The sequence below is a fragment of the Dermacentor albipictus genome, unplaced genomic scaffold (assembly GCF_038994185.2).
Source record: "Dermacentor albipictus isolate Rhodes 1998 colony unplaced genomic scaffold, USDA_Dalb.pri_finalv2 scaffold_16, whole genome shotgun sequence".
Classification (NCBI taxonomy): Eukaryota; Metazoa; Arthropoda; class Arachnida; order Ixodida; family Ixodidae; genus Dermacentor; species Dermacentor albipictus.
Genome location: NW_027225570.1, coordinates 6,854,496 through 6,879,685, shown reverse-complemented (window position 1 = coordinate 6,879,685; position 25,190 = coordinate 6,854,496). Strand labels below are relative to the sequence as shown.

General features: G+C 48.6%; 1 protein-coding gene across 4 annotated transcripts in view; it reads right to left on the bottom strand.

Annotated features, from left to right (window-relative positions):
* Positions 1-25,190, bottom strand: part of TTLL12 (Tubulin tyrosine ligase-like 12) — a 288,546-nt gene that overhangs the window by 173,277 nt on the left and 90,079 nt on the right. For all 4 annotated transcript variants that reach the window (XR_010564211.1, XR_010564212.2, XM_065431507.2 and 1 more), the window contains one exon: positions 9,914-10,050. Coding sequence is in view for 2 of the 4 variants with exons in the window: in XM_065431507.2 (XP_065287579.1) it covers positions 9,914-10,050 (137 nt within the window). In the remaining 2 variants the exon portion in view is untranslated. The remainder of the gene's footprint in view (positions 1-9,913; positions 10,051-25,190) is intronic.

Below are 25,190 nucleotides of genomic sequence, written 5' to 3'. Positions count from 1 at the left end.
AAGACCCTTTCTTGAACTTGAGACACAAGACTGTCCTGTTCCCGTGAATCTACACAGAGCCGCATGGTTCCATCCTTCTTGTGCACCACCACGAGTGGAGACACCCACTCAGAAGTGTCGACGCGCTCGATGACGTCGCAGTCCTCGAGACGTCGCAATTCATTTGTCACCTGGTCATGGAGAGCCAGGGGTAGTCGGCGGAACTTTGAAGATACTGGTTTCACATCTTGCTGCCGATGAATTCGGCGCACAAAGTTGTTGACGAGACCCAATTCGTCACTGGAAAGGTGATCAAAACCTGGAGGCACACCTGTGGGGCTCTGTACTGAAGGAAGTGATGGTAGACGACATGTCAGCGACGTACCGTCGATCTGTATGCCCAAGCGTTGGATGGCGTCTAAACCCAGCAGTGATGTTCCTGTAGTCGTTACGTGGAACGTGACGGAGCATGACCTTTGGAAAAACTGGACAGTGGCTTGAAACAGGCCTTGAATGTCGATGCGTTGCTTGGAAAAATTTTTCAAGTGCACTGTTGTTTGTGACAGTCTGGGCTGTCGACCAAAGTGCTTTCCAAAATCTTCGGCCGTCATCAATGAGACAGACGCTCCCGTATCCACCGGCAGTCGCATGGAGACGCCGTTAACTGCGACCGGAACTTCCAAATCTTTAGTTTCAAAAGCGCTTACCGTCAAGACAGACGCGGACGGCTGCCCTGCGGAAGTTGAAGACAGCGTCTCTGCGGAAGAGACGTGTTGAACAATACGGGTTTTTCGGCACACGGATGCAAAATGGCCCCACGTGTGGCAGGCGTTGCACTGCCGGTTCCTTGCTGGACAATTCCTGTCCGTTGCAATATGTTTCATGCTGCCACACCGATCGCATGCACCACGGTTCCCGGAGGAGCCATGTGCGGAATGTCGGCCCTCTTGGCGGCCTCTCGGAAGAAGTCCGTCGTCTTGGCGGCTTCTCGGAAGAAGTCGGACATCTTGGTGGCTTCTCGGAAGAAGTCGGACATCTTGGCGGCTTCTCGGAAGAAGTCGGACATCTTCATGACCCCCCGGACTACGTCGGCCATCTCGGCGGCTCCCCGGACTACGTCGGCCATCTTGGCTCGTCGACGGAACGCCAAGTTGCGATGCCTCGATTCTTCGTACATTTTCGGAGCCGAACGCGCGGTTCGCTCGATGCAAGGCTTCTAACGAGCGTCCAATTTCTTCTGCCTTGTCCAGGGACAGGGTTTCGCCATGAGCCAGCAACTTTTCGCGAACGCTGACGTTCGCTACCCCATGTATGATTTGGTCTTGGACGCGCTCGTCATAGCTTGTGCCGAAGTTGCACTGTACCGCCTTCTCCTTCAATGCGGTCACGAATTCCAGGAATCCTTCTCCCTCGAACTGCTTTCGACTGGTGAATTCGTGCCGTTCCGCCAGGACATTTGTTGACGCGGCGAACAGCCGGTCAAGCCGCTGCAAGAGTCTCGGAAACTCTGCCGCTGGCGTGACCGCATCATTTGACGTTGACGCTGTGCCGGTCGACTGCCTTACTGCTTCGCTTGAAGCTGACGCTGCGCTGGTTAACTGCCTTGCTGCTTCCTGCTCCTCGTCTGCAAAGTACTTCCGTTGTCCCTCACGCCTGAGAGCACTGACGAGCGGGACGCTCGTCGCGCGTCCGTCCAGTCGCCACCACCGGCCGCTTCGAGGTGGGCCTGAAAAATTTTTTTCCAGCGATACCAAGGGATTAACGGTGGCCCGGGCAATTCCAGAAAAACGGGAAGGTTCGCCGTAAAAGACGCCATGCCCGGTAGTGTGCAGGAGACAGCGCAGAAAACAAGCCGGAGCTCGCAGCAGGAATGGGGCACGGAAGAACAAGGGGGCGAGTAGGCCTAGGCTCGGAAGCCTCGCGACGCCAAGTGCGTTGGCGGCGTTTGCCGGCCGTGCAGACACGGAAGGGACGCTTCACTTACGAAGCTCGTTCGTTTCCCTGAGGCATCGGTCGGAACAGCAGCGGGAATCCCATCCTCGTCGCCAAAAGATGTTGTGTCGGCAGCGGCAGGCAAGCGGGGGGCCCCGACCAGCGAACGCGCGGCTAGCGCCGGCGCAGTGAAGGAGACTCGGAGCGAACTGCTCCCGATGAAAACCGGAACGAAGACTCGACCGACCCTCGGCCGTTTATTCTTAAAAAGGCTTCACACGCCAGATGACACCTCCCGATTGGTCCAATGTTCATCACATGACAGAAGAGGGGTGCGCCATCTAGCTAAACAACTACAAAACATACATGTGCGATGACACATAGATCTGACAGGGGGCGACACTATACTACAATAAGCAATGCCACCACATGAATGTGTTTTTGCATGCAAGCTGCCAACAGTGGCTGTCATTTTCGCATTGATTGCTGCCGTTTCCCCAACAGTGGTGACAGCTTGACTGCACTTTGACTGCAGACTGCTAATGGTGCCTTCCAAGCGTGCCCTCGACTACTGCTATTAATAGTTACCCGAATGAGTATATTGGGCCTAACTAAGCTAATGATGCTTGATAATTGTTCTTATTCGCAAAACTTGCCTGGGCCAGGCAACCAAAATAAGCAATGCCATCACATAAATGTGTTTTTGCATGCAAGGTGCCAACAGTGGCTGTCATTTTCGCATTGATTGATGCCGTTTCCCCAACAGTGGCGACAGCTTGACTGCGCTTTGACGTGCAGACTGCTAATGGTGCCTTTCAAGCGTGCCCTCGACTACTGCTATTAATAGTTACCCGAATGAGTATTTTGGGCCTAACTAAGCTAATGATGTTTGATAATTGTTCTTATTCGCAAAACTTGCCTGGGCCAGGTAACCAAAATAAGCAATGCCACCACATGAATGTGTTTTTGCATGCAAGCTGCCAACAGTGGCCGTCATTTTTGCGTTGATTGCTGCCGTTTCACCAACAGTGGCGACAGCTTGACTGCGCTTTGACGTGCAGACTGCCAATGGTGCCTTTCAAGCGTGCCCTCGACTACTGCTATTAATAGTTACCCGAATTAGAATATTGGGCCTAACTAAGCTAATGATGTTTGATAATTGTTCTTATTCGCAAAACTTGCCTGGGCCAGGTAACCAAAATAAGCAATGCCACCACATGAATGTGTTTTTGCATGCAAGCTGCCAACAGTGGCTGTCATTTTCGCTTTGTTTGCTGCCGTTTCCCCAACAGTGGTGACAGCTTGACTGCACTTTGACGTGCAGACTGCTAATGGTGCCTTCCAAGCGTGCCCTCGACTACTGCCATTAATAGTTACCCGAATGAGTATATTGGGCCTCACTAAACTAATGACGCTTGATAATTGTTGTCTTATTCGCATTACTTGCCTGGGTCAGATAACCAGGTTAAACAATGCCACCACATGAACGTGCTTTTTCATGCAAGCTGCCAACAGTGGCTGTCATTTTCGCATTGATTCCCGCCGTTACACCAACAGTGGCGACGACATGACTGCGCTTTGACGTGCAGCTAATGGTGCCTTTCAAGCTTGCCCTCGAGTACTTGTTTGAATGGCTACCCGAATGAGTATTTTGGGCCTCACTAAGCTAATGATGCTTGATAATTGTTGTCTTATTTGCATTACTTGCCTGGATCAGATAACCAGGTTAAACAATGCCACCATATGAACGTGCTTTTTCATGCAAGCTGCCAATAGTGGCTGTCATTTTTGCGTTGATTGCTGCCGTTTCACCAACAGTGGCGACAGCATGATTGCACGTGCAGACTGCTAATGGTGCCTTTCAAGCGTGCCCTCGACTACACTCTAAGAAAAGTTTACACCTTTTGGAGTGCCACGTCTGCCACACAACAATAATTGTCATCTGCTTTGATGCGTTTCCTTTCTTCAACGCTGCGAGCCTGGTACTTTCCAGTAACGAACGGCATGCACTTTATCAGCATGATAGCATTCCCGACAGAAAAGTAGCGGGTGCGGCGGTTTCAAGAAAGGAAACGCATCAAGGCAGATGGCGATTATTGTTGTGTGGCAGAAGGGGCACTCCAAAGGGTGTAAACTTTTCTTAGAGTGTACTGCTATGAATGGCTACCCGAATGAGTATTTTGGGCCTCACTAAGCTAATGATGCTTGATAATTGTTGTCTTCGCATTACTTGCCTGGGCCAGATAACAAAAATAAACAATGCAAACACATGAATGTGCTTTCGCGTGCAGGCTGCTAAGAGTGGCAGTCAATTTCACGTTGACTACTGCTTTTTCGTGTGAAGTTGGATAATGGCTGCCCGAACGAGCATTTTGGGCCCCACATATTTATTCAGGGTTAATAATTGTATTTGCATTCAGATTTTCCAGCATTTCAGCACGTTTCCATGCCAATACTTAAATTGAGCATGATGTGTGCAGGACATTGCTTTTTCAGAATTGAGCTTCCATCAAAAGGAATGTGTCACCAAATGAACTGCTTATTTATTTGAGAGGCCACGGGGGAATGCTTGGCTGCTGCAAACCCACCGGCAAAATTTGGGTAGCCCTAATAAGGGCTGTTCTTTCGTTAATAAGAAGCTGTTATTCTTCATTGAGTGGCTCAATGCCGGACAGCTCGCAGTCGGAGTCGCTTTCTTCACTGTCATCTTCACCCAGCTGGATGATGATGGATTGGATATGGTCACTCCCAGATGTCTCAAGCCTGAACTTCGCCTCCAGATCCATCACGTGGTGAATGTTCTTCTTCCAGTCTTCCGCCGTTACATGCTTGATTTTTTCCCTCAAGACGTCTTCGACCGTGGACAGCTTGAAATCTCTGTTGTCCGCAGCGATGCCATTTTTCACCTTTGCCCACACGAGCTCAATAGGATTAAATTCGCAGTGGTACGGTGGGAGCCTGAGTACAATGCAACCGGCCCTTTCAGTTGCATTGTCTACGATGTAGCTCAGAAAGCGTGGCTTTACAGATGCTACCAACTCAAGCGGTTGCTTTTTAACCATCCTTTCGCTGTAGGTGATGTTTTTGCTTTTGAGCCACTCCTGTATTTTTTCCTTCTTCCGAGCTGTCGTCGGTAATTTCTCTTCTCACCGGGAATGATAAGGTGCATTGTCTAAAACAATGACGCTACCAGCAGGCAACTTCTGCAGAACGTTATTAAACCATCCCTCGAAGCGATTGCCGTCCATTTCTTCGTGGTAGTCGCACGTTTTTTGGCCTCGGAATATATTTAGGCACCCGTCGACGAAGCCATCCTCGCTGCCAATGTGCGTCACAATCAGGCGCTGGCCTTTCCCAGAAGCTTGTTTCAAACCCGTCGACAGACCATTTGCTCGCGCATATAGGCGTCCGTGCTTCTGCACCACAGTGTCTGTTCACACGATCGACCGAGTGTGTCCCGCCGTCACCCATGTCTCGTCCAGGAAAAATATCTTTCAGCCTTCCGCCCGGTAGCATTCCACGTCACGAAGGTAGCGATTTCGCCATTCAGCTATGTCATCCCAGTCGATAAGCAGCGAATTGCGGCTCCTCTTCTCGTGCTTGAATCCGATCTCGACAAGCAGACGACACACAGTACACCACTTCAGTGATGAGAGATCCATACGCTTCGAGAACTCGTTAGTTATCTTCTCGACCGTCGGTATCTCGTTGCGGCGAAAGAAATCGTGCACACATGACCTCAGCGCGCACGACGTGAAGCTGTCATACTTCGTGCTGCGTTTTCTTTTCTCCGCATTTCGTGGGCGCTCTCGCGAGGGCGTCGACAGTTTGCCACCTGAAATATGAGATGCTTTGTCCTCCCTCCTCACCTTGTACACTGAGCTTTCACCGACACCGAGCATCTTGGCAACAAACTTGGTCGTGGCCTCCACGCTGTGTTCAGGCTCCCTGTTACGCCAATACGTGTAGCAGTGGAGGATCATATTGCGTGAATCGCTGTTCAGGATGTGGCCACTCTTGTTCTTGTCGAGGATCCTTGGTAGTGTGGACATCGAGGCTACACAAGGCTCGTTTGACAACAAAGAATCGCATTCCGATGTCACCTCGCTGGGCTCCATGTTGGAAAACTCGCACAGAATGCCTTGCGCGAACTGGCGAGATTTCAGGCTCGCAAAAAAAGGAAAAAACTTGTGAAACACAAAACACAAAAATATAAATTTTATGCTATTTAACACCATGAGTGTTTATTTAATACGATAAATGAAGCATTTTTGTACCTTTCCTGCCTCGAGTATTCACGCCCCAGGTTTGTAATAGTTGCGATAAATGCATTGTTTTATATAAGTTCTTGTCCAATAGCAACTGATTCATTTTAAGCTAGGAAAAAGAGTAGTAAATGTGCTGTGTACATGTAAACAAGCGCAAAAGCCATGCAGAGCTGCTCTTTCTACTTTTGTTACTTGCAATGAAGCGAAAGAGCAGACGACAGGAAGCATTGTGGAAGGCACGGGGTTATTTTTTTGTCGTGATCCGGCATGTGCTGTAGTACATAAGAGCTCTACTAAACCAGTCATCAAAACACAAAAGTGTTTGTTTATACCGAGAATTGCGCGTTTCAGAAGCACGATTTTTTTAGCGGGATTATTTTAGTCGTGGAGGCAATCGGCTGTCGCGCTTCGGTCGTCTGGGTGGGGCCAGCGGGGCCTGCCCTTTTTTCTAAAGTTGTATCCGACTATAGGCCGTCTACAAGTACAGGCGGCACCATTCAGGAACACCTGGAGCTGCGTTTTGTAGCGACCGAAGCATCCCAGGAGGTCGCCACGAAAGTGCAAGCAAAACTAAGTTTGGTGTCGGCGACTGCGCGGAAAATGGAACTGACGGGTAAAGGCGAGGTGCTTGCCAGTACGGAACAAGCGGAGGAGTTTCTCATCATTCAAATCACTGCCCTGAACGCGCTATTCCGCAAATCTAAGTGCCAGCAATGCTCCCAACCAGGACTTTCAGTTCAGCTGGGAACAAGACATGGATTAGCAGTGCAAATGATACTGACGTCCGTGTTTTGCGGCGCTGTCGCGAAGGGGTGGTCATCGCCACGAAAGGAAGGTGCAAATTTTTTTAATGTAAATATGAGAGCTGTACAGGCTGTTAAAAGTATTGGCAAAGGAGCAACAGTTTTGACTGATTTCTTGTCAATAATGAATGTCTTCCATAGAGGGTTGCATCATAAAACATTTCAGAAACATCTCAAGACTGAGTTCTGACCTGCCAGTGAGACAGCTGCTGCCAACATTTCTTCTGATGCTGTGGTGGCAGTGCGCAATGTTTACAGGGAGATGGACCCTACCTTTAGTAACAACATAACAGTGGTTTATGAAGGGACATGGTTAACACGTAGCCATAAATCCCACATAGGTGTCGGCGCTGTAATAGAATTTTTCACAGGACTAGTGCTCGACTGTGTGGTCCTATCAAACCGATGCCATGGTTGCACGGTTGGCCCCAAAGAAGGGATGAAGGCTATGATTATTGGAAAGCATCACACGTCTGCCAAAAAAACACAGATGTGAACTCTGGCAGAATGGAGCTTGAAGCAGCATTGACTCTATTAAGAAGTCCCTTAGCAAACATGGTGTGCGATATACAAACATTGTTTATGATGGTGACAGTAGAGCCTTTGTAGCACTCTGTCAGGACAAGACTTATGGCTTTATTCCATTTACAAAAGACGACTGCAATAATCATGTCAAGAAAAGGATGGGAACAGCTCTGCGTGCTCCGATCACAAAAGGCAAGAAAGGGCAACCTCTTGGAGGGAAAGGTGGCCTCACTCAAGATTTAATAATGAAACTGACAAATTACTATGGCATGGCTCTGCGTACCAATGACAATGTTCAAGACATGCAAAAGGCCGTGATGGCAACGTATTATCATATAACATCTAGTGATGAAGACCCCTATTGTGACCTTTGCCCGCAGGGGCCCCAAAGTTGGTGCCAACATCAGGCTGCAGAAGCCTCCACCTCCTCACAAGTACCGCCTTGGAAGCCATGTTGCCGATGCATTGCTGCCCGAGTATCAACGCCTTTCTTACATGCAGCTCCTCAGCCGTTGCCTAGGGAAACAAAAAAAAACCGCTGCCGAAAGCCTTCACTCGGTCATATGGTCGCTGCTGCCAAAAGATAAAGATGCATCATTGATTGCAACAGAGACAGCTGGCCATGCGGCAGTCTGCAAATACAATGCTGGGGCCCACCCTGCGTAGCTGAGTATTGTGCAACACTTGGACTGCAACTGGGACAACATGCTCTTCGCAGAGCAGCGGAAAAGGATGTCTTGTGGAAAAAAAAACGTCAAGCAAGGCACATCAAACCAAAGGCAGGGCACTCAAGAAGCCGCGCACTGAGAAAGACACAAAAGACTACAAAAGCCCCGTGCCTTTTGATCATGCAAAATCTAAGGTACAACTTTGAAAGCCTTTCTCTCAAAATGACTTTTCTTGCGTCTTGCTTTGCTTGTACTATTCTTCGTGACCACTAGGTCTATTTCAGTTCCGTTTTTATTTTTTCATGTATTCCTGGACGTACTGTCCAGGGCATGACACTCTTGATTTTGCAGTTTGACTTTCCTACAATTAACCGTTTGGCTACTTGTTCACAACCTAAACACCTGTGGTACAGTCATCTCTTAAAAAATTAGAACTAAAAGAAATTGTATAGCAAATAAAGAAATCTAAGAATGTCACGACCTCAACCATTCCTCTTAGAATGCACAGTGCTTTGCACAAGTATTATATCATATTTTTGAAGTGATTCAGGCTTGGAACAAGGCCAGAAGGAGGAAAATATTATACATAAAAACGTTCTAGAGATATCTTTATGAAATTTATACAGTAGTATCACAGAAATGTTGCTGATAAGTGTGCCAATTTTCCTAAAAATCCACGAAGAAATAAGAAAATTGTTACTGAACGCCACCTCCCCTTAATGCCAAACTGAGGCATGCATTAGCTATTCCCTTCTTGATCAGTTTAGAATGAGCACTGTCAAATGGCAGGCTTTTCTTAGTCCTTGGGTAATACATCCAGCACATGTGGGCTTTCGTAAAACTAAGTTTAAGATCTAGAAATTTAACTGAGTTATCCTGTGGCAATTCCAAGGTGAAATCTAGTCCACCAGACTCCGTCAAGAAGGTTGGTGGTCAACAGCAACATCAGCGGCCATTTGGCAGTCCACTGCAAGCGCTGTGGTTGTGTGCCACTCCTCGACAAAATGATCTCTCTAAGAAAAGCAAGAAATACCGTAAGTGTGTCAGCACGCTGTCACTAGCATTAAGTGACAAAGAAATGTCACTGATAAATGACTGTCTGTAATTGCCGCTAAGAATAGAATGTGCAACTGTCACACTTGGTTGGATGCTCGGATTACGCCTGTAATGCACACGTGCTTGTATGTACCTGCCATGATAATCCAGCACAGATCACTGGCCTATGAGCAGTAATAATTCCTATCACCCCTGCCTATCTCTACTGTGATTACTCTTCACTTTAGTTTCTTGTATAAATTTGCGTCAGTTCTAGTCAAAAAACAGTTGGAAGTTGGCACCAGTATGTGTAGTTTGCGTCTCATTTTGTTCTCATCTGCTTAGCGCCGTAACCTTTGTTTTTAAATATGGGACATCACTCTGCACTCGTACATATCACACCTGTCTTATTACCAACATATCACCAATTGAACACCGACTATAGGAAGGATTGCTAATCGCATTAACTTTGCCAATCATTTCCAAAGGACAGATACGGCACCATTTTTTCATTGCTTATTACTGCTGAACTTAGTACTGGATAATCAGTGTTTATGTCCATGGTACTAATCCTGATTAGTTGCCCTGCTGCCCCCACCTAATGCAATGCCTTCGGGCCCTTCGAAAAATGAAGTCAGGAATGTCCAAACATGCCAAGGAGCCTTTGGCTACGTACGACAAGCCAGCAGGCCAATGACCTCACCCTTAGGAATTCCAGCCTGGGTGCAGGAGGGTTGCAGTCAACATGTGTCAGATCACGTGGCTCCCAAGGGAGCAGGAGTGCTGCACGGGTTGCAGGGTCACATGGGGGACCCTCTGCATAATCACGGGTCACTTCCTCTGCACACCAACCAATGCAGCAAGGTTAGACTCTAGTAATTATTCAACACGACTTGAAAGCGCCTGCAATTCGATCAGGATTTACTGAGGAGTGTACGCCAACACTTGAACTGACTACCAAAAAAAGAAAAAGAGGAAACACTAACCACGATCGAGCCAGATCTCTCATCAATATTTCTCACACCCACAAGGGTACTGTTAGACCGATCATAACAAATCTAAACTGCCGAAAAGTCTTACTGTATATGCTCAACGTTCCCTATCATTTGACGGTGCAAAAAGCTGGAGTGAAATACCAACCTTCATAAATACAGTAGAACCTCATGGATACATTCCCATTATGTACATTCTCCCTGTGCCAATATTCGCAATAGAGAACACAAAAAATGACCCAATAGAGTTATGCTCATTTTTACCGGTTCATATGTTCCCAGAAAACGCAATTTTTCAGCACCAATGTTCAGTACGTCGCCAAGATGTGATTGTATGATACGTCTTCCTGCCACAAGATCCCGTGTAAACAAGAAATGCACGAGGCGCTCGCGAACAGGAACAATATGTAGCTGCCCGCGGCGGCAGCTTCACCACAATACTCGCCCACTCATCTTGCGTGAAATCACCGGCGTGCACTCAGTTTCTCATTTCGCTACCAGCAAATCTTTGGGGTCGTCACACACGACATTCACAGCTATCACCGCCAAATCTATTGCGATAAGCATCTACGCCTATCTGTTGCACAGTGCGTAGTGCCGTTGGAAGCATAGTGCACACTTTTAAGAGGCGATAACGAAAAGATACGCGCGTGCGGAGAAATGTGACCTCTGTAATCACAGGGATGCCCCACAATCGCGCTTTGCACTTTCCAGACGATGTTGTTTACGTGCACTCATGCTTTGGCATAGTTCAGGTGTCAGCTTTGAGCAAGACAATTGTGGTGTCCAAGGCAACAAATGTGAAAAACATACAAATAGCAAGAAACTGAACTTTGGAGGCGACACAAAGCTACCTTTCTGTTCATGGTTTTCTCGGCGACAGCGTCTGCGTTGCGTGTGCCACTCTTATTATAGAGTGCTTCGGTGGCGGCTGAATCTATAGAAAACGGCAACAGCACGGGCCAAGAGCCAACAGCAATGTTTTTGTGGATGGCTCATTTGGTGACAATTTATGAACTAATGGGTTCACGGGTGGAATGGTTAACTTTGGGACTTTCACTATGACAACCTTTCTGAATAATGAACAATTTACCGCGGTCCCCTGAAGTTCGTTATATCGAGATTTCACTATATAAAGAAAAGGGCACTTACACTGGCATGCTCTATGTACTATGTGCCTATCAGATGGCATCAACGCTTTTAGCACTGTTAGGAATGGCCGTACGGGGTGACGTGCCAGTTTTCAGCCCGCTGCACGTGTTCCAATCCGGCCGGACGGGGCACACTTCGGAGAACTGCGAATGGCCGGCAGCCACGTGGCGCGCGGTCAGCTCAGGAATGTGGTACTCGGCCGGGCCACCCGGGACAAAGCAGAGTTTTACGAAGCCCTCTGACGTTGGCTCTGGCCCTTTTCACCTGTGCGTATGTGCGGCACGTGTATGTGAGTCATCATCCTCCTCCAACAGCCCTCACCCTCCTCTAAAAGGGCGGGTCATCTACGGTGACGTCGAATGGTGACGTCGAACAATGACGTCGAACGATGACTGGATGAACGTTTCCGTCCACTGGGACTCAAAGGGGGACCAAGAGCTTATAAGCAGCGTTTGCCAGCTGCTAGAGAGTGCTCATCGTCGGGACCTGAGTGCTTGTTGTCATGCTCGAAATGTACTCGTGAGCTGTGTGCTCGTAAGCTGTTCGCTGTATGTTCGTCTTGCGGGCTCCATATGGGAGTCGCGCTAGACTGCCAATGTACCTCATGTTTTAAATGTAAATCCTGCAAATAAATCATGCTCGCCTAGTCCGGTCGCCCCAAGGTCCTCCCAAGTTCATTCCTACAGCTACGACTGTCAAATCTTACAGCACTGGTTGTTATTTGGCAATGTTGATGAGCACAATTCTTCATTGTGTAAGGATGTTTAATTAAAGGCAAGGAGCAGCAGATAAACAGCAGCCTAGCAGTAGCGAACAGCCCTGCTAATCATAGCACAGGTCATCGTCGTCTCCGAGCTGCTATTGCAAACAAGAGGCGCGTCTGCTTCATTACATTGGCTCCCGGTATGAAATGGAGCCATCCTGGTGACTGAGGGAGCATAGAAGATGAGGGGGTCGAAATAAGGCTTCAGCCAGCGAACAGGCACTGTCTCCCAACCTCGACAACAAAGGTCCAGCGATGGTGTGACGGGCTCAACGATATAGTTCACAGGGGAGGAGGCATCGATGATCCAGTACAGACCGTGGTACCATGCAAGTAGTTTCGAAGAAAGGCCGGGCATGTGAAGTGGTATCCATAGCCACACAAGGGAACCAGCAGGGAAGGTGGGCTTGTCTTCTGATGACCCTGATCCTCGCTGGTCAACGAACGAGCCAGCTAGCGGCAATCTTCAGCGTATCAGGCGACTTCTGAAATAGTTGTGCACTCGGCAGCGTCAGGTCGGTAGGGTAGGATAGTATCCTGAGGAAACGAAGGCTCACGCCCATAGAAGAGCAAAAAAGGTGAAAAACCGGTGGTCGCTTGTGTCATGCTGTTATAAGCAAAAGTAACGAACGGGAGTATGGTGTCCCAATTAGTGTGGTTGGACGAAACGTACATCCTCAACATGTCACCCAGTGTTAGGTTGAAGCACTCTCTGAGACCGTTCGTTTGAAGGTGATACGCGGTCGACTTCCGGTGAATGATCTGGCACTCGCGAAGGAAGGATGGCACTCGTGAAGGAGGAGGAGGGACAAGAAGACACGACCCCTATCGCTAAGTAGTTCTCGAGGAGCACCGTGGCGAAAGACGAAGTTGCGGAGAATGAACATCGCAACGTCGCAGTGGGAAGAGCCGCAGTCTCGGCGTAGCACGTCAGGTGATTGACGTCAACAATAATCAAGCAGCTTCCACATCCACTGTATGGGGGCGGGCCATAGAGGTCAGTATCTATGTGGTCGAACGGTCGAGAAGGGCACGGCAGCGGCTGTAGTGGGCCAGTAGGGCGTAGTGGGGGAGTTTTGCTTTGTTAGCAGGCAGTGCATGATCGAATGTATCACTGCACAAACCGATACATTCCACGCCAGTAATATCGTTGACGCAGCCGGGTGAAGGTTTTTAGGGAACCAGCGTGGGTGCTTTGAGGGTCAGCATGGAAGTACCTGCACATATCGGAGTGGATGTGACGAGGGATAGCCAGAAGCCATTTCAGACTGTCAGGCATATTGGCGGCGAGGAGTTACGGAGTCGCCATCTGTCGGAAGCGCCTCGCTGGCGTAGTATGAGGGATCACGTGGCGTGCTCCTCATAGGTTTTGCTGTCAGCGCTCACTGAAAACACCACGCGCGAGCTCTCCCGGACATTTCTCTAAGTGCTTTAAAAACGAGAGGAGTTTTTTACTGTCTAAATAATAATCTTGGGCAAACTGAAAGCACACAATCGTTTACAGACGCTATCTCTTTACCGAATAAGTACAGTGAACGCCACTGCGCGCAGTCGCCGCGACGAAGTTTCCCGAACCGGCATCTTGCGTGAAAGGTAGGTAAACACTGAGAGCAAACTATGCGAAATATGTTCTTATAGTGTTTGTATAACTAAATGGAGTGTAATAGAACGAAGCCTTAATGCAGCGATCGCGCAGATTCGCAGCGACCGAGTGCGCGTCTGCATGCTTGTGCGCGCACTGCTTCGCTTTCTCCGCGCGCGCGTTTTTGCACCGTGCCATGAGCTTTAGGCCACAGAATATGAGCATTTGACAGTATACAAGCAACCATTGTTGCGTGGGCGCTATCAGAGCTGTTCAAAAATAATTTCATTGTAGAGACTGCGACGCCTACGGGGACTGTGATGTGCCGTCGCGACGATTCAATGTTTTTTTTCTTCTAAATTCTTTGACCTTTCAATACAATTTCTCAAGTTGCGTCGCACTGCATGTTTACCGCTGCTCTCAGCGTGCAATTTCCCTCTGCTCCTTTTTTGTAATCCGGTGCATTAATTCATAACACAAACATGACCATATGCCATGCTCTTTAAAAATGTGCTTCTTACCGCTGCCTTTCCACTCCACTGAACTTGCCAGTATATATAGCATCGACAAGTTCATACACCAAACCGTCATGACATTAGTCAGGCAGCGGACTCGGGCGAGCGTCTCAGTGCGCGTTTTCAGAGCATCGCAGACAGGGCGCCGTAGCAAAAATGTTCCTCGCGTCTGTGCTTGCTGCATATCCGAGTTGCAGCCGATGACTGTTTGCCGGTTTTATGTTTCGCGAGCCAAGCTTCATGCAGCTTCTTGTCCTGCGGCTACGTGTGAATAAGGCTGACACCGGCCTCCGTTACATGCGTCCGGCCCTGCGGCACCAAGCAGTAGCCTACCATGTTGCGCGCCTTCAAAGGCAGCCACTACCTATTGTAGTGCTTTCAAGCGTTGTAAAAGAGACACTCGAAGCGGGAAAATTTCGCCACCAAATGAGGACCGCTGCGTTCGAGGGAATTTAAACTCGTTTTCAGCTCCCTTCGGCACGCCCGAAGCTATACCGAAACAACCGATGCGGCCGCTATATCCACGTGATCCCTCCTAGCACGTCACGCCGACGGTGGCGCAAGCTTTTCCAGTGGTGGAGCTCGAGGCCAATAGCTGCGGTGGTAGAGGGTGTTGTCTCGCACAGCAAAGTGGGCTGCTTGACGGCGTAGAGTTCGCGTTGAAGGAACGACCAATGGAGCGGCAAAGTAGTCGAGCAGCAGGGCAAGTGATGGGTCCTTGCATTGCTCGGAGGGCATGTCAATAGCAGTCGGTACTGACGGGTCTGAGGTTGGAGAAGGAACGGAGAGAGAAGCCACATAAGGTGTCATCAGCATGCGAGAGAGTGCATCAGCGTCGGAATGCTTTTGACCAGAGCAGTATACAACACTAATGTCATATTCCTGCAGGGCGAAGCACTCAATGGCCGAGGCAGCCCGACAGGTCTTTCAATGAGCAGAGCCAACAAAGGGCTTGATGGTCAGTGATGATGCTGAAAGGACGGCCGTAGAGATAAGGATGAAACTTGCCCAATGCCCAAATGATGGCTAAGCATTCCTTCTCTGTAACGGTGTAATTCATATTAGCTTGTTTTTTTAAGGGTACGGCTGGCATAAGCCCCGACGTATTCTTCGTTCGTGGCTTTTTGTTGGGCCAAGACCGCACCAAAGCCGACACCACTGGCGCCGGTGTGAACCTCTCTTGGCGCAGTTGGGTCGTAATGGCAAAGAATCGGCGGTGAAGTAACTCGCGTAACTTGTCAAAGGCTTCATCACCTGCTGATGACCACATGGAAATGCCTTTGCTTGCAGTAAGCTGCTTCATCAAGGGTGTGATAATAAAGGCAAAGTTCCGCAGGAAGCGTCGAAAAATAAGAGCACAGGCCTATGAAATTTCACAGGGCCTTGATAGATGTGGGCTTCAGAAACTTGGCGATTGTGCGAAGCTTGTCGGGATCAGGAAGGATACCGTGTTTCGAGACAATGTGACCCAAGACAGTTAATGTTTCGGCAGTGAAACGGCACTTCTTGAGGTTGAGCTGTAGGCCAGCTGAAGTGAGACAGGTCAGGATTTTATGCAGACGGGCGAGATGTGTTGGAAAATCCTGCTAGAAAACAACTATGTCCTCCAGGTAACATGAGCAAGTCTTCCACTTATGTTTGCGAAGGAAGGTATCAATCATTAGCAGTGCGTTCAATAGGGCTGCTTGGTTCATCTTCAGAAAAAAAAAAACTGGCTGTGGCTTAGCTAAGGTTAAGCCCAGGATGCGAAGCATACTAGCCTTTATTTTAGTGCGACAGTGTTAAGGAGCTCGTGTCGCAGAAAAGCCGGTGTCGTCGGCGTCGGCTCAGGCGTGCGGCGCTTGCTCAGGCGCACATTTCGTTGTCGCGCCAAACGCTGCGTTGCTCGACGCTCACCGAGTCCGATGCGGGGTGCGTAGTCGCTGCGCCGTAGCAAAGCCACCTAGAAACAGTCTCTGTAGCACGCCGCAACCTTCGCTTCTCATTCCAACGAGCAGCTCTGTCTCCAGGAGGCATCTCACCTCGCGAGTGTCTAGCAGAGGCAAGCGCGGCTGCTTATATACCGCCGCGACGCCGCAAGCGACGGCGCGAGTTGGAGCCCCGTTTCTCCTCTGTCGTGACGTCACGGTGTCACGTGGTCAGCCTTGAAGGCGACGCCGCAAGCGACGGCGCGAGTTGGAGCCCCGTTTCTCCTCTGTCGTGACGTCACGGTGTCACGTGGTATTGAAGGCGACACCGCCGCGCCTGAGCAGCTGGGTTGAGCTCTGGTAATATGCTTCGCATAAAACAGGAACAGCGCAACACAGGACGAGCGAGTAAACAGGACAGGTCGTAGCTCTTCCTGTGTTGCGCTGTTCCTGTTCTTATTCTAAAGGTATCAATCATGCACTCGAAGGTGGTGGGAGCATCGCAGAGCCCGAAAGGCATAACGTTAAACTTGTACAGGCCATTGGGAGTGATGAATGCTGTCTTTGGCTGGTCAGCCTCAGCCACGGGAACCTGCCAATAGCCAGAGTGGAGACCTAAAGATGAGAAGTATTTGGTACCTTACAGACAGTCATGCGCATCGTCAATCTGAGGCAGTGGGTAGATGTCTTTTCATGTAATTCTGTTTAGGTGGCGATAATCGATGCAATGATATCCACACTATCAATCAGGTGATAGAGAAATGAGCAGAATATAACCGACCCTTATATGTAGCTTTCATTGATTATGAGAAAGCGTTTGACTCAGTCAAAACCTCAGCAGTCATGGAGGCATAGTGGAACCAGGGTGTAGACGAGCCGTATGTAAAAATACTGAAAGATATCTACAGTGGCTCCGCAGCCACCGTAGTCCTCCAAAAGAAAGCAACAAAATCCCAATAAAGAAAGGCGTCAGACAGGGAGATACAATCTCCCCAATGCTATTCACAGCATGTTTACAGGACGTATTCAGAGACCTGGATGGGGAAGAATTGGGGATAAGAGTTAACGGAGAATACCTTAGTAACTTACGATTCACTGATGATATTGCCTTGCTCAGTATTAGTAACTCAGGGGACCAATTGCACTGCATGCTCACTGACCTGGAGAGGCAAAGCAGAAGGGTGGGTCTAAAAATTATTCTGCAGAAGACTAATATAATGTTTAACTGTCTCGGAAGAGAACAGCAGTTTACGATAGGTAGTGAGGCACTGGAAGTGGTAAGGGAATAGATATACTTAGGACAGGTAGTGACTACGGATCCGGATCATGAGACTGAAACAATCAGAAGAATAAGAATGGGCTGGGGTGCGTTTGGCAGGCATTCTGAGATCATGAACAGCAGGTTGCCATTATTCCTCAAGAGAAAAGTGTATAACAGCTGTGTCTTACCAGTACTCACCTACGGGGCAGAAACCTGGAGGCTTACGAAAAGGGCTCTACTTAAACTGAGGACGACGCAACGAGCTATGGAAAGAAGAACGATAGGTGTAACGTTAAGGGATAAGAAAAGAGCAGATTGGGTGAGGGAACATATGCGAGTTAATAACATCTCAGTTCAAATCAAGAAATAGAAATGGGCATGGGCAGGACATGTATGAGGAGGGAAGATAACCGATGGTCGTTAAGGGTTACGGACTGGATTTGAAGGCAAGGGAAGCGTAGCAGGGGGCGGCAGAAAGTTAAGTGGGCGGATGAGATTAAGAAGTTTGCAGGGAAAACATGGCCAGAATTAGTACATGACCGGGGTAGTTGGAGAAGTTTGGGAGAGGCCTTTGCCCTGCAGTGGGCGTAACCAGGCTGATGATGATGATGATGATGATGAATCGATACAAAACCGAATAGCGCCATCTTTTTTTCACACTACAACGACCAAGGGCTTTGAGAAGGCTGAATGACGTCGAGTTGCAGCAGGTCGTCCACTTGTTCCGTGATAACTCGGTGCTCTTCTGTGGAAACATGATACGCACACTGTCACAAGGAAGCATGGGAACCAGTGTCGATAGTATGAGAGACACTTGTTGTGCGACCCGAGGATGGCTTGTTGCAATCGAATGTAGAAACGCGCTAGTTCAGTAGAGTAAGAAGTTGAGTGCGATGAGAGAGTGAGAAGTCTGCTGTGATGTCGAAAACTGCTGAAGGCGGTGATGATGAGACGGAAGTTATGGCGTCCAGATGTAAAAGGTGGGCACCATCGTGAACGTCAAGCTCTTCAATACATGTGACAGCTTGCACAAATCCTAAGGTCTCACTGTGCAGTATGGTCACTGGATACCGGTGCGGATTACAGATGGGTATCAAAGCGGATTCAGACTTAACAGTGGGACAGCGAACAGGAGAAATAATTCCTTGCAGTGAGCAAGCATGTCAGATGGCGTAAACGCCACAGCTCAGTCTGGCACGGCAGTACACGACAAGGTCACGAGCACCGACGTCTCCGGAGGTAGATTAATATTATCATCAACGAAGGCTTTGCGAACACTGAGGTCGGCACCGACCGATGGCGAGTCACATAGCGGCGAAAGGGCAATCATGATGGCACTATGACGTGACAGGAAGTCCCACCCTTAGATGACATCATGAGAACAGGAGGGCAACACAAAAAACTCGATGATGTACAAAATGTCTTGGATGACTGCACAGGCAGTGCATACAGCTGTAGGAAGAATGCATTGCATGCTAGCAGTGTACAGTGCCATGCCAGATGGAGAGGTCATGACTTTTTTCAGCTTGCGACAAAGATTTTCATGGAAAACAGAAACTGCGGCCCCGATATTGATAAGCGCTTGAGCGGATGTTCCCTTGACATGGACGTCAATGACATTCTGTGGTGAAAATTGAGGCCTTAGAAAGTTCGATGAGCTTGCAGTTCTTGCCTCCGGAACTGCGCTAGTTAGTTTCCCTTGGCAGTAGGCGGCCGACGACGCATGGGTGACAGCGACCATCGACGTGGAAACAGAGAATGGCAACTGTCTGAACGGCGGTCGCGATAAGATTTTAGCGCCGAGTCAGCGGCATCTTGGCAGCATATCTTGGCGTTATGGTGCAAGGGCATTTTACGACGACAAAAGCACGCAACATGGCCAGCAATGCCACAGGCGAAGCAAATAGGCCTGTTGTCTGACATGTGCCACGTGTCGGCTCGACGAAGAAGCTGGGGTGACTGCCGTGGAACGGGAGCAGGCGAAACGCGGTGCGTTGGTGGTAGGACGGAATATGACGGTGGGGGTGGCCGTGCGACAGCGGCAGCATAGTTGAGCAGCAGAGGTGTGACCTGCGACAGGTAGTCAGCATAAGAGAGCGGTGCCGTCAGAGATGCGAAGAGCGATGGGTAGTCAACATAGAAGAGCGGCACCATCACAGAAGCTGGGGGGCAAACGGGGGTAAGTGCGTCAGATATTTCGGCACGGACGGCTTGTTGTACGGCCGGAGGCAGTGTTGGGGCAGGCTTCTGGCTGTGAGGAAGCAGCAACAGCTGGCAGGCCACTTCCTTGCGAATGAAATCCATCAGCTAAAGGACGAGAGCAGAAGGATCAGTATGGCCAGTAGGATATGCAATGGCTGAGACCGAGTCAGCCTGTGGGACATTTTGGCAGGCGATATTACGTTGGAAGCGCAATTCGTCGAAACTCTGACACAGGCTCTGACACTCTGAAGAGCACGGCGACGCTGGTTGCACTCTTGGCCAGCAGCATTTGAAACTCGTCGTCCTCAATACATTTCAGAATATGGTTAATCTTCTTGTCCTTTGCCATAGTTGGATTAACGGGGGTTCAGAGATCCAAGACATCCTCAATATAGCTGGGGAAAGTCCCGCCCAGTTGCAGTGCTTGCTGGCATAGACGCTGTTCGGCGCGTAGCTTGCGGACGGCGAAATATGTCTTGAATGCGGACCAACTCGAAATGTCAGATTCATGATTCTTAAACCATAGATTGGCGATGTCGGCAAGGTAAAAGATGACGTTATTCAGTTTAGACTGATCGTGCCACTTATTGCGAGCGCTTACACGTTCATAGGAGGACAGCCAGTCTTCGACGTCATGTTCTCCGGCCCTGCAAGGGATGGCCGGGTCGTGCTGACAGGGAACGCCGGTGCAAGTGACAGGGGCAGCCATGGGTACAGTCGGTGCGTAGGTCGCATCAGTCGTGGTGACGGTAGGCAACGTACAATTGCGGAGCTCCAGGGTGACTTGAGGGATTCCAGCAATCTCCACCAAATGTAAGGGTATTTAATTAAAGGCGAGGAGCAGCAGATAAACGGCAGCCTAGCAGCAGCGAGCAGCTCGAGCTCTCTTTCTAATCACAGCACGGGCCGTTGTCGTCATCTCCGAGCTGCTATCGGAAACACGAGGTGCGTCTGCTTCATTGCAATTGCATCATTTATGCTTATCTTCTGAAGCACATCATGCAATGACAGTACTGTAATAAAACGTTGACTGCGCGGAACATTATCCCAGTCTTGCAGAGAGGCAATGCATGTGCTGTAGGCTTACTGTATCACAGAAAGCTATGAGACTCAATTTCCCCAGTGCATGTTGTTACGGTGGCTAGCTCAGCATGGTAATTTGGTTTTTGGCTCAGGATTGTCCAATAGGTGGTCCATGGGAGCGAGAAATGTTGCTCGAAAAAACCGCTGTGCACGTCAAGGAATTCGTATTCCTGAGAATTTTCCTCTTCAATGCAACTCTAATGGGACCAACTCAGTCCAAGTTATCCTTCAACTGAAGAGATTTAAAACCTTTCAAATAGTGAATTCTAGAATCAAACGTGAATCAAGAAGCAAGGTCCATTTGATTCCTATTCAAAATTTTGAATACTTGCACATCCCTAAAAATGGTATTTGAACCTCGATACAACAAACACAGATATAAGGATTTATCAGATATACTGATGTATATTTACTCGACTAACATGTCCCTGAATGTAATGTGCACCCAATTTTTATGGGTATAACTTAAGAAAGAAGTGCACTTTAATGTAGCATGCCCCTGATACATGTAAAAAATATATATATATCCAGTCAGCTTCCGTTAGTTCGACACTGAAAGAACCAACAAAATTGTTCAAATTATTTGGCGGGTCGAATTACGAAGCTGCAGAAAAACCTTGAAACACAGTGCTAATTAGGTATATTTGCCCGATTCTAACATGCCCTCTACTAAAAGGTGCACTGATGATGATGATGATGATTACTTATTGGCACCCTCTTTGAAATGTGGCGGTGACAAACAGTTACCTAGCCTGCTTGAGTGACTCAAGCATGCATACATGCTTTTCATTCTGGAATCTTTGTACACATCTCCTTATTCTTTTTTCCTCATAATTTCTCTATCTACCTTATACCACTGCCTATGCCTGCAATGGATCCGGTTGTATCAATATCTTCCCTACTTTTTTTCCTCGAATTCTCTAAACATCACTTGCTTATCTCAACTGCTGGCCACTTGAATGAATGAATGAATGAATGAATGTTTGATGTTTAATGGCACAAGGGCCAGGTGTGGCCAAAAAGCGCCATGATGGTGTTAATGAGTTCGCAGTGGACTGATGGGTTCTGTGATCTTAATGTGCCATGGCTGTAAAGGGGCTTAAAGGATTTTATGTAAATTCCATAAAATCTACATGTAATAAAATTATGGGAATGACTATGACATTTACTATGAACATCAGAATGCATTGAGAAAGAATGATGCAATATATAAAATATGTGAGCTGGTAAAATTGTCTATGGCACTACTGCCTCACTAGAGCCCTTAAAACCCAAGGGCTCAGAGGCATGTGCTATACAAAAAAAAACTATTTTAGCGATATCCTCTGGAAAGAGGATGCGCTACGAAATGAATGGGCTTGTAACATGTAGCACATCATCTTTCAAGAAAGCAAGGACTGCTTTTGTCTTAAAAAGCGGTTCTTCACCAAGGAACATAGCCGGATGCAGGGGAATACAATGGCTGTATGCAAAAGGGAAATGTTTCCTTCTGTCTCTTTCGGCTTCCCAGCACTCCAGGAGGACATGGAGGACGGTCAGGCTTTTGCCACATCTACCACAGGCTCGTTACCGGTAAGGAGAAAGTTAAGAGTGCCGAATGTGTGTCCTATTCTTAGTCTAGGGAATAGGACGTCTGTACTTCGTGTTTTCGTAGTTGGGTGCCAGAGGCTGGCAGACGGTGGCAGAAACACGGTGGTGCAAGAAACAACACAGATCACGCCATTCAAGATGGTTTATGGCAGGAACCCGACGACGACTCTTGACACCATGCTGCCGCACGTGACCGAAGAGAATTTTGACGTCGCTACATATCTCCAGCACACTGAAGAAGCCCGACAGTTCGCCTGCCTACGGATAAAGAACCAGCAGCGTACCGACAGCCGACACTACAACCTCCGACGACGCTTCGCCGCGTACCAAATCGGCGACCGTGTTTGGGTTTGGACCCCAATACGTCGACGGGGACTCAGTGAGAAACTATTGCGGTGCTACTTCGGACCCTACAAGGTCATCCTACGTGTTGGCGAACTGGACTATGAGGTCGTACCAGATGGCATTTTGCATTCACAGTGGCGGCGCTCACGACCTGAAGTAGTTCATGTTGTGCGTCTTAAACCGTTTCACCAGTGCTAATTAACTTTGTGGACGTCGCACAGCTGAACTTTCGATTTTTTTTTTTTGACTGTCACCTTGGACTTTGTTTCTTTGTTGTTACTTTGTTTAACAAGTGTCCTTTCGTGTTTTACTCTTCTGTTATGTTTGTAGCATTGGGTTGATGCTTTTTAAGAGGGGGGTATTGACACGTGTACTTGTTTGTCTATATCAGGCGACATGTTTTACCGCCTAACAAATGTTATCGCACAGCGTGGGACGTGCCTGCATGTATCGGAAGTTTCTGGAATGTTATCGGTGCTTCTACCTGCTGTCTGTTGTCGCCGAGCCTTGTGCTATCTGGTTTCATCGCGCAACGCGAATTGTGTAGATTTTTGTGGAAGACACGTGGGTCCCAACAATTAGTCTGGAACTTTTGACGACTGCTGTATAAAAGCCGACGCGCTTGACCTGCTGATTAGATTTTTGACGATCACCGACTGTGTTTTCCGCTATCGTTGTGCTATAAGTGTAGCCTGTTTTGTGGGCACAGGTTCGCCCAATAAATGTTAGTTCTGTCATTCACAGTATTGCTACTGTGTTCTTCAACGTCACCACCACATGACAATACCATCGCATGCTAGTGTTATGGTTCCAGTCAAGTCCGACGAGCAACAAGACGGTGAAGCCATTGTAGAAGGCATCATTTCTATGTTGCTTACCTAAGGTATTTGTGTAGCGCGAACCCTTGTGGAACTTTGTGATAGCCAGACAGCAGTCCTCGTTACCAACTTTACCTTTGAGCATCGGCACATTTTTCGTGGCACTGCCGTCGCCTACGCCCAACCATCAACGGACATTATCGTGTGCTTTGCTTCTGAAGTGGACACAGACTACGGTTCGCTCAGAGACATCGATGTAAACTCCGAGCTTACGGACGACTAAAAGAGCGCACTGCAGGAACTCTTGAACGAATTCCATGCGTGTTTCGCTCGGTCTACTAAGGTGGGCCAAACGCCAATCACGAAGCGCCGAATAACAACATCCGCCGACGCACGCCCGATCAAACAACAGCCTTATCGGGTCTCGCCGAAAGAATGTGAGGCAATTCAAGCCCAAGTCAAGGAGATGCTAGATGATGGTATCATTCAGCCTTTGCACAGTCTGTGGTCGTCTTCGGTCGTTCTGGTCAAGAAAAAAAACGGAACGCTTCGTTTTTGAGTTGATTATCAACGCCTCAACAATGTCACCAAGAAGGACATGTACCCACTACCACGCATCGATAACTCATTAGACAGGTTGTGGCGAGCTAAGTATTTTTCGTCTCTCGGTCTAAAGAGTGGTTACTGGCAAATTGAGGTAGATGAGCGAGACCGCGAAAAAACTGCTTTTGTCACTCCAGATGGCTTTTACGAATTCAGGGTACTACGTTTCGGGCTCTGTTCGGCACCAGCAACTTTCCAGCGAATGATGGACACCGTTCTCGCTTGTCTGAAGTGTCTCGACGACATGGTTGTTTTTCCGTCGACATTTGACGACCACCTGAATTGACTGCGGCAAGTTCTTGAAGCCATCCGATCGGCTAACCTCATCCTTAAGCCTGAGAAGTGTCATTTCGGCTACAAGGAGCTCATGTTTCTGGGACATGTGGTCAGCGCAGAAGGAGTTAGCTCCAATTCCGCGATAACCTGGCGCTGTAGCCACGTTTCCAACACCGACCGACAAGAAAGTAGTCCGTCACTTCCTGGGCCTTTGCACATACTACCGGCCTTTCATCTAAAATTTTTCAAAGATGGTGGAGCCGCTGACTCGACTCACGAGGGACGATGTATCGTTCGTCTGGGCTTCAGAGCAAGAGACTGCTTTTACTGAGCTTCGACAGCGTCTGGTGTCAGCACCAGTTTTGGCCCCACTTTGACAAGGAGGTGGACATGGAAGTTCATACAGACGCCAGTAACGTTGGTCTTGGTGCGGTGCTTGTAATACAGCAGGAAGGTATTGAAAGAGTGATCGCCTATGCAAGTCTCACACTATCACGTGCAGAGACCAAATACACCACTACGGAGAAAGAGTGTCTTGCCGTCGTATGGGTGCTGGCCAAATTTCGACCTTACCTCTACGGCCGCCCATTCAAAGTTGTAATGATCATCAATCATTATGCAGGATTGTGAATTTGCGGGACCCTTCTGGACGACTGGCACGGTGAAGTCTACGTTTGCAGGAGTACGACGTGACTATTGTGTACAAGTCCGGCCGCATACACGAAGACGCTGACGCATTCTCGCGCGCCTCTATCGACACTACCGACCAAGACATTGAGGACGACCGCATTTCCCTTGGAGCTGTAAGCGTTACTGATTTGTCCACACGGCCGCGTAGGCGACTCACTACAGCCTATATTCAAATATCTGGAAGGACGAAACCCATCAATA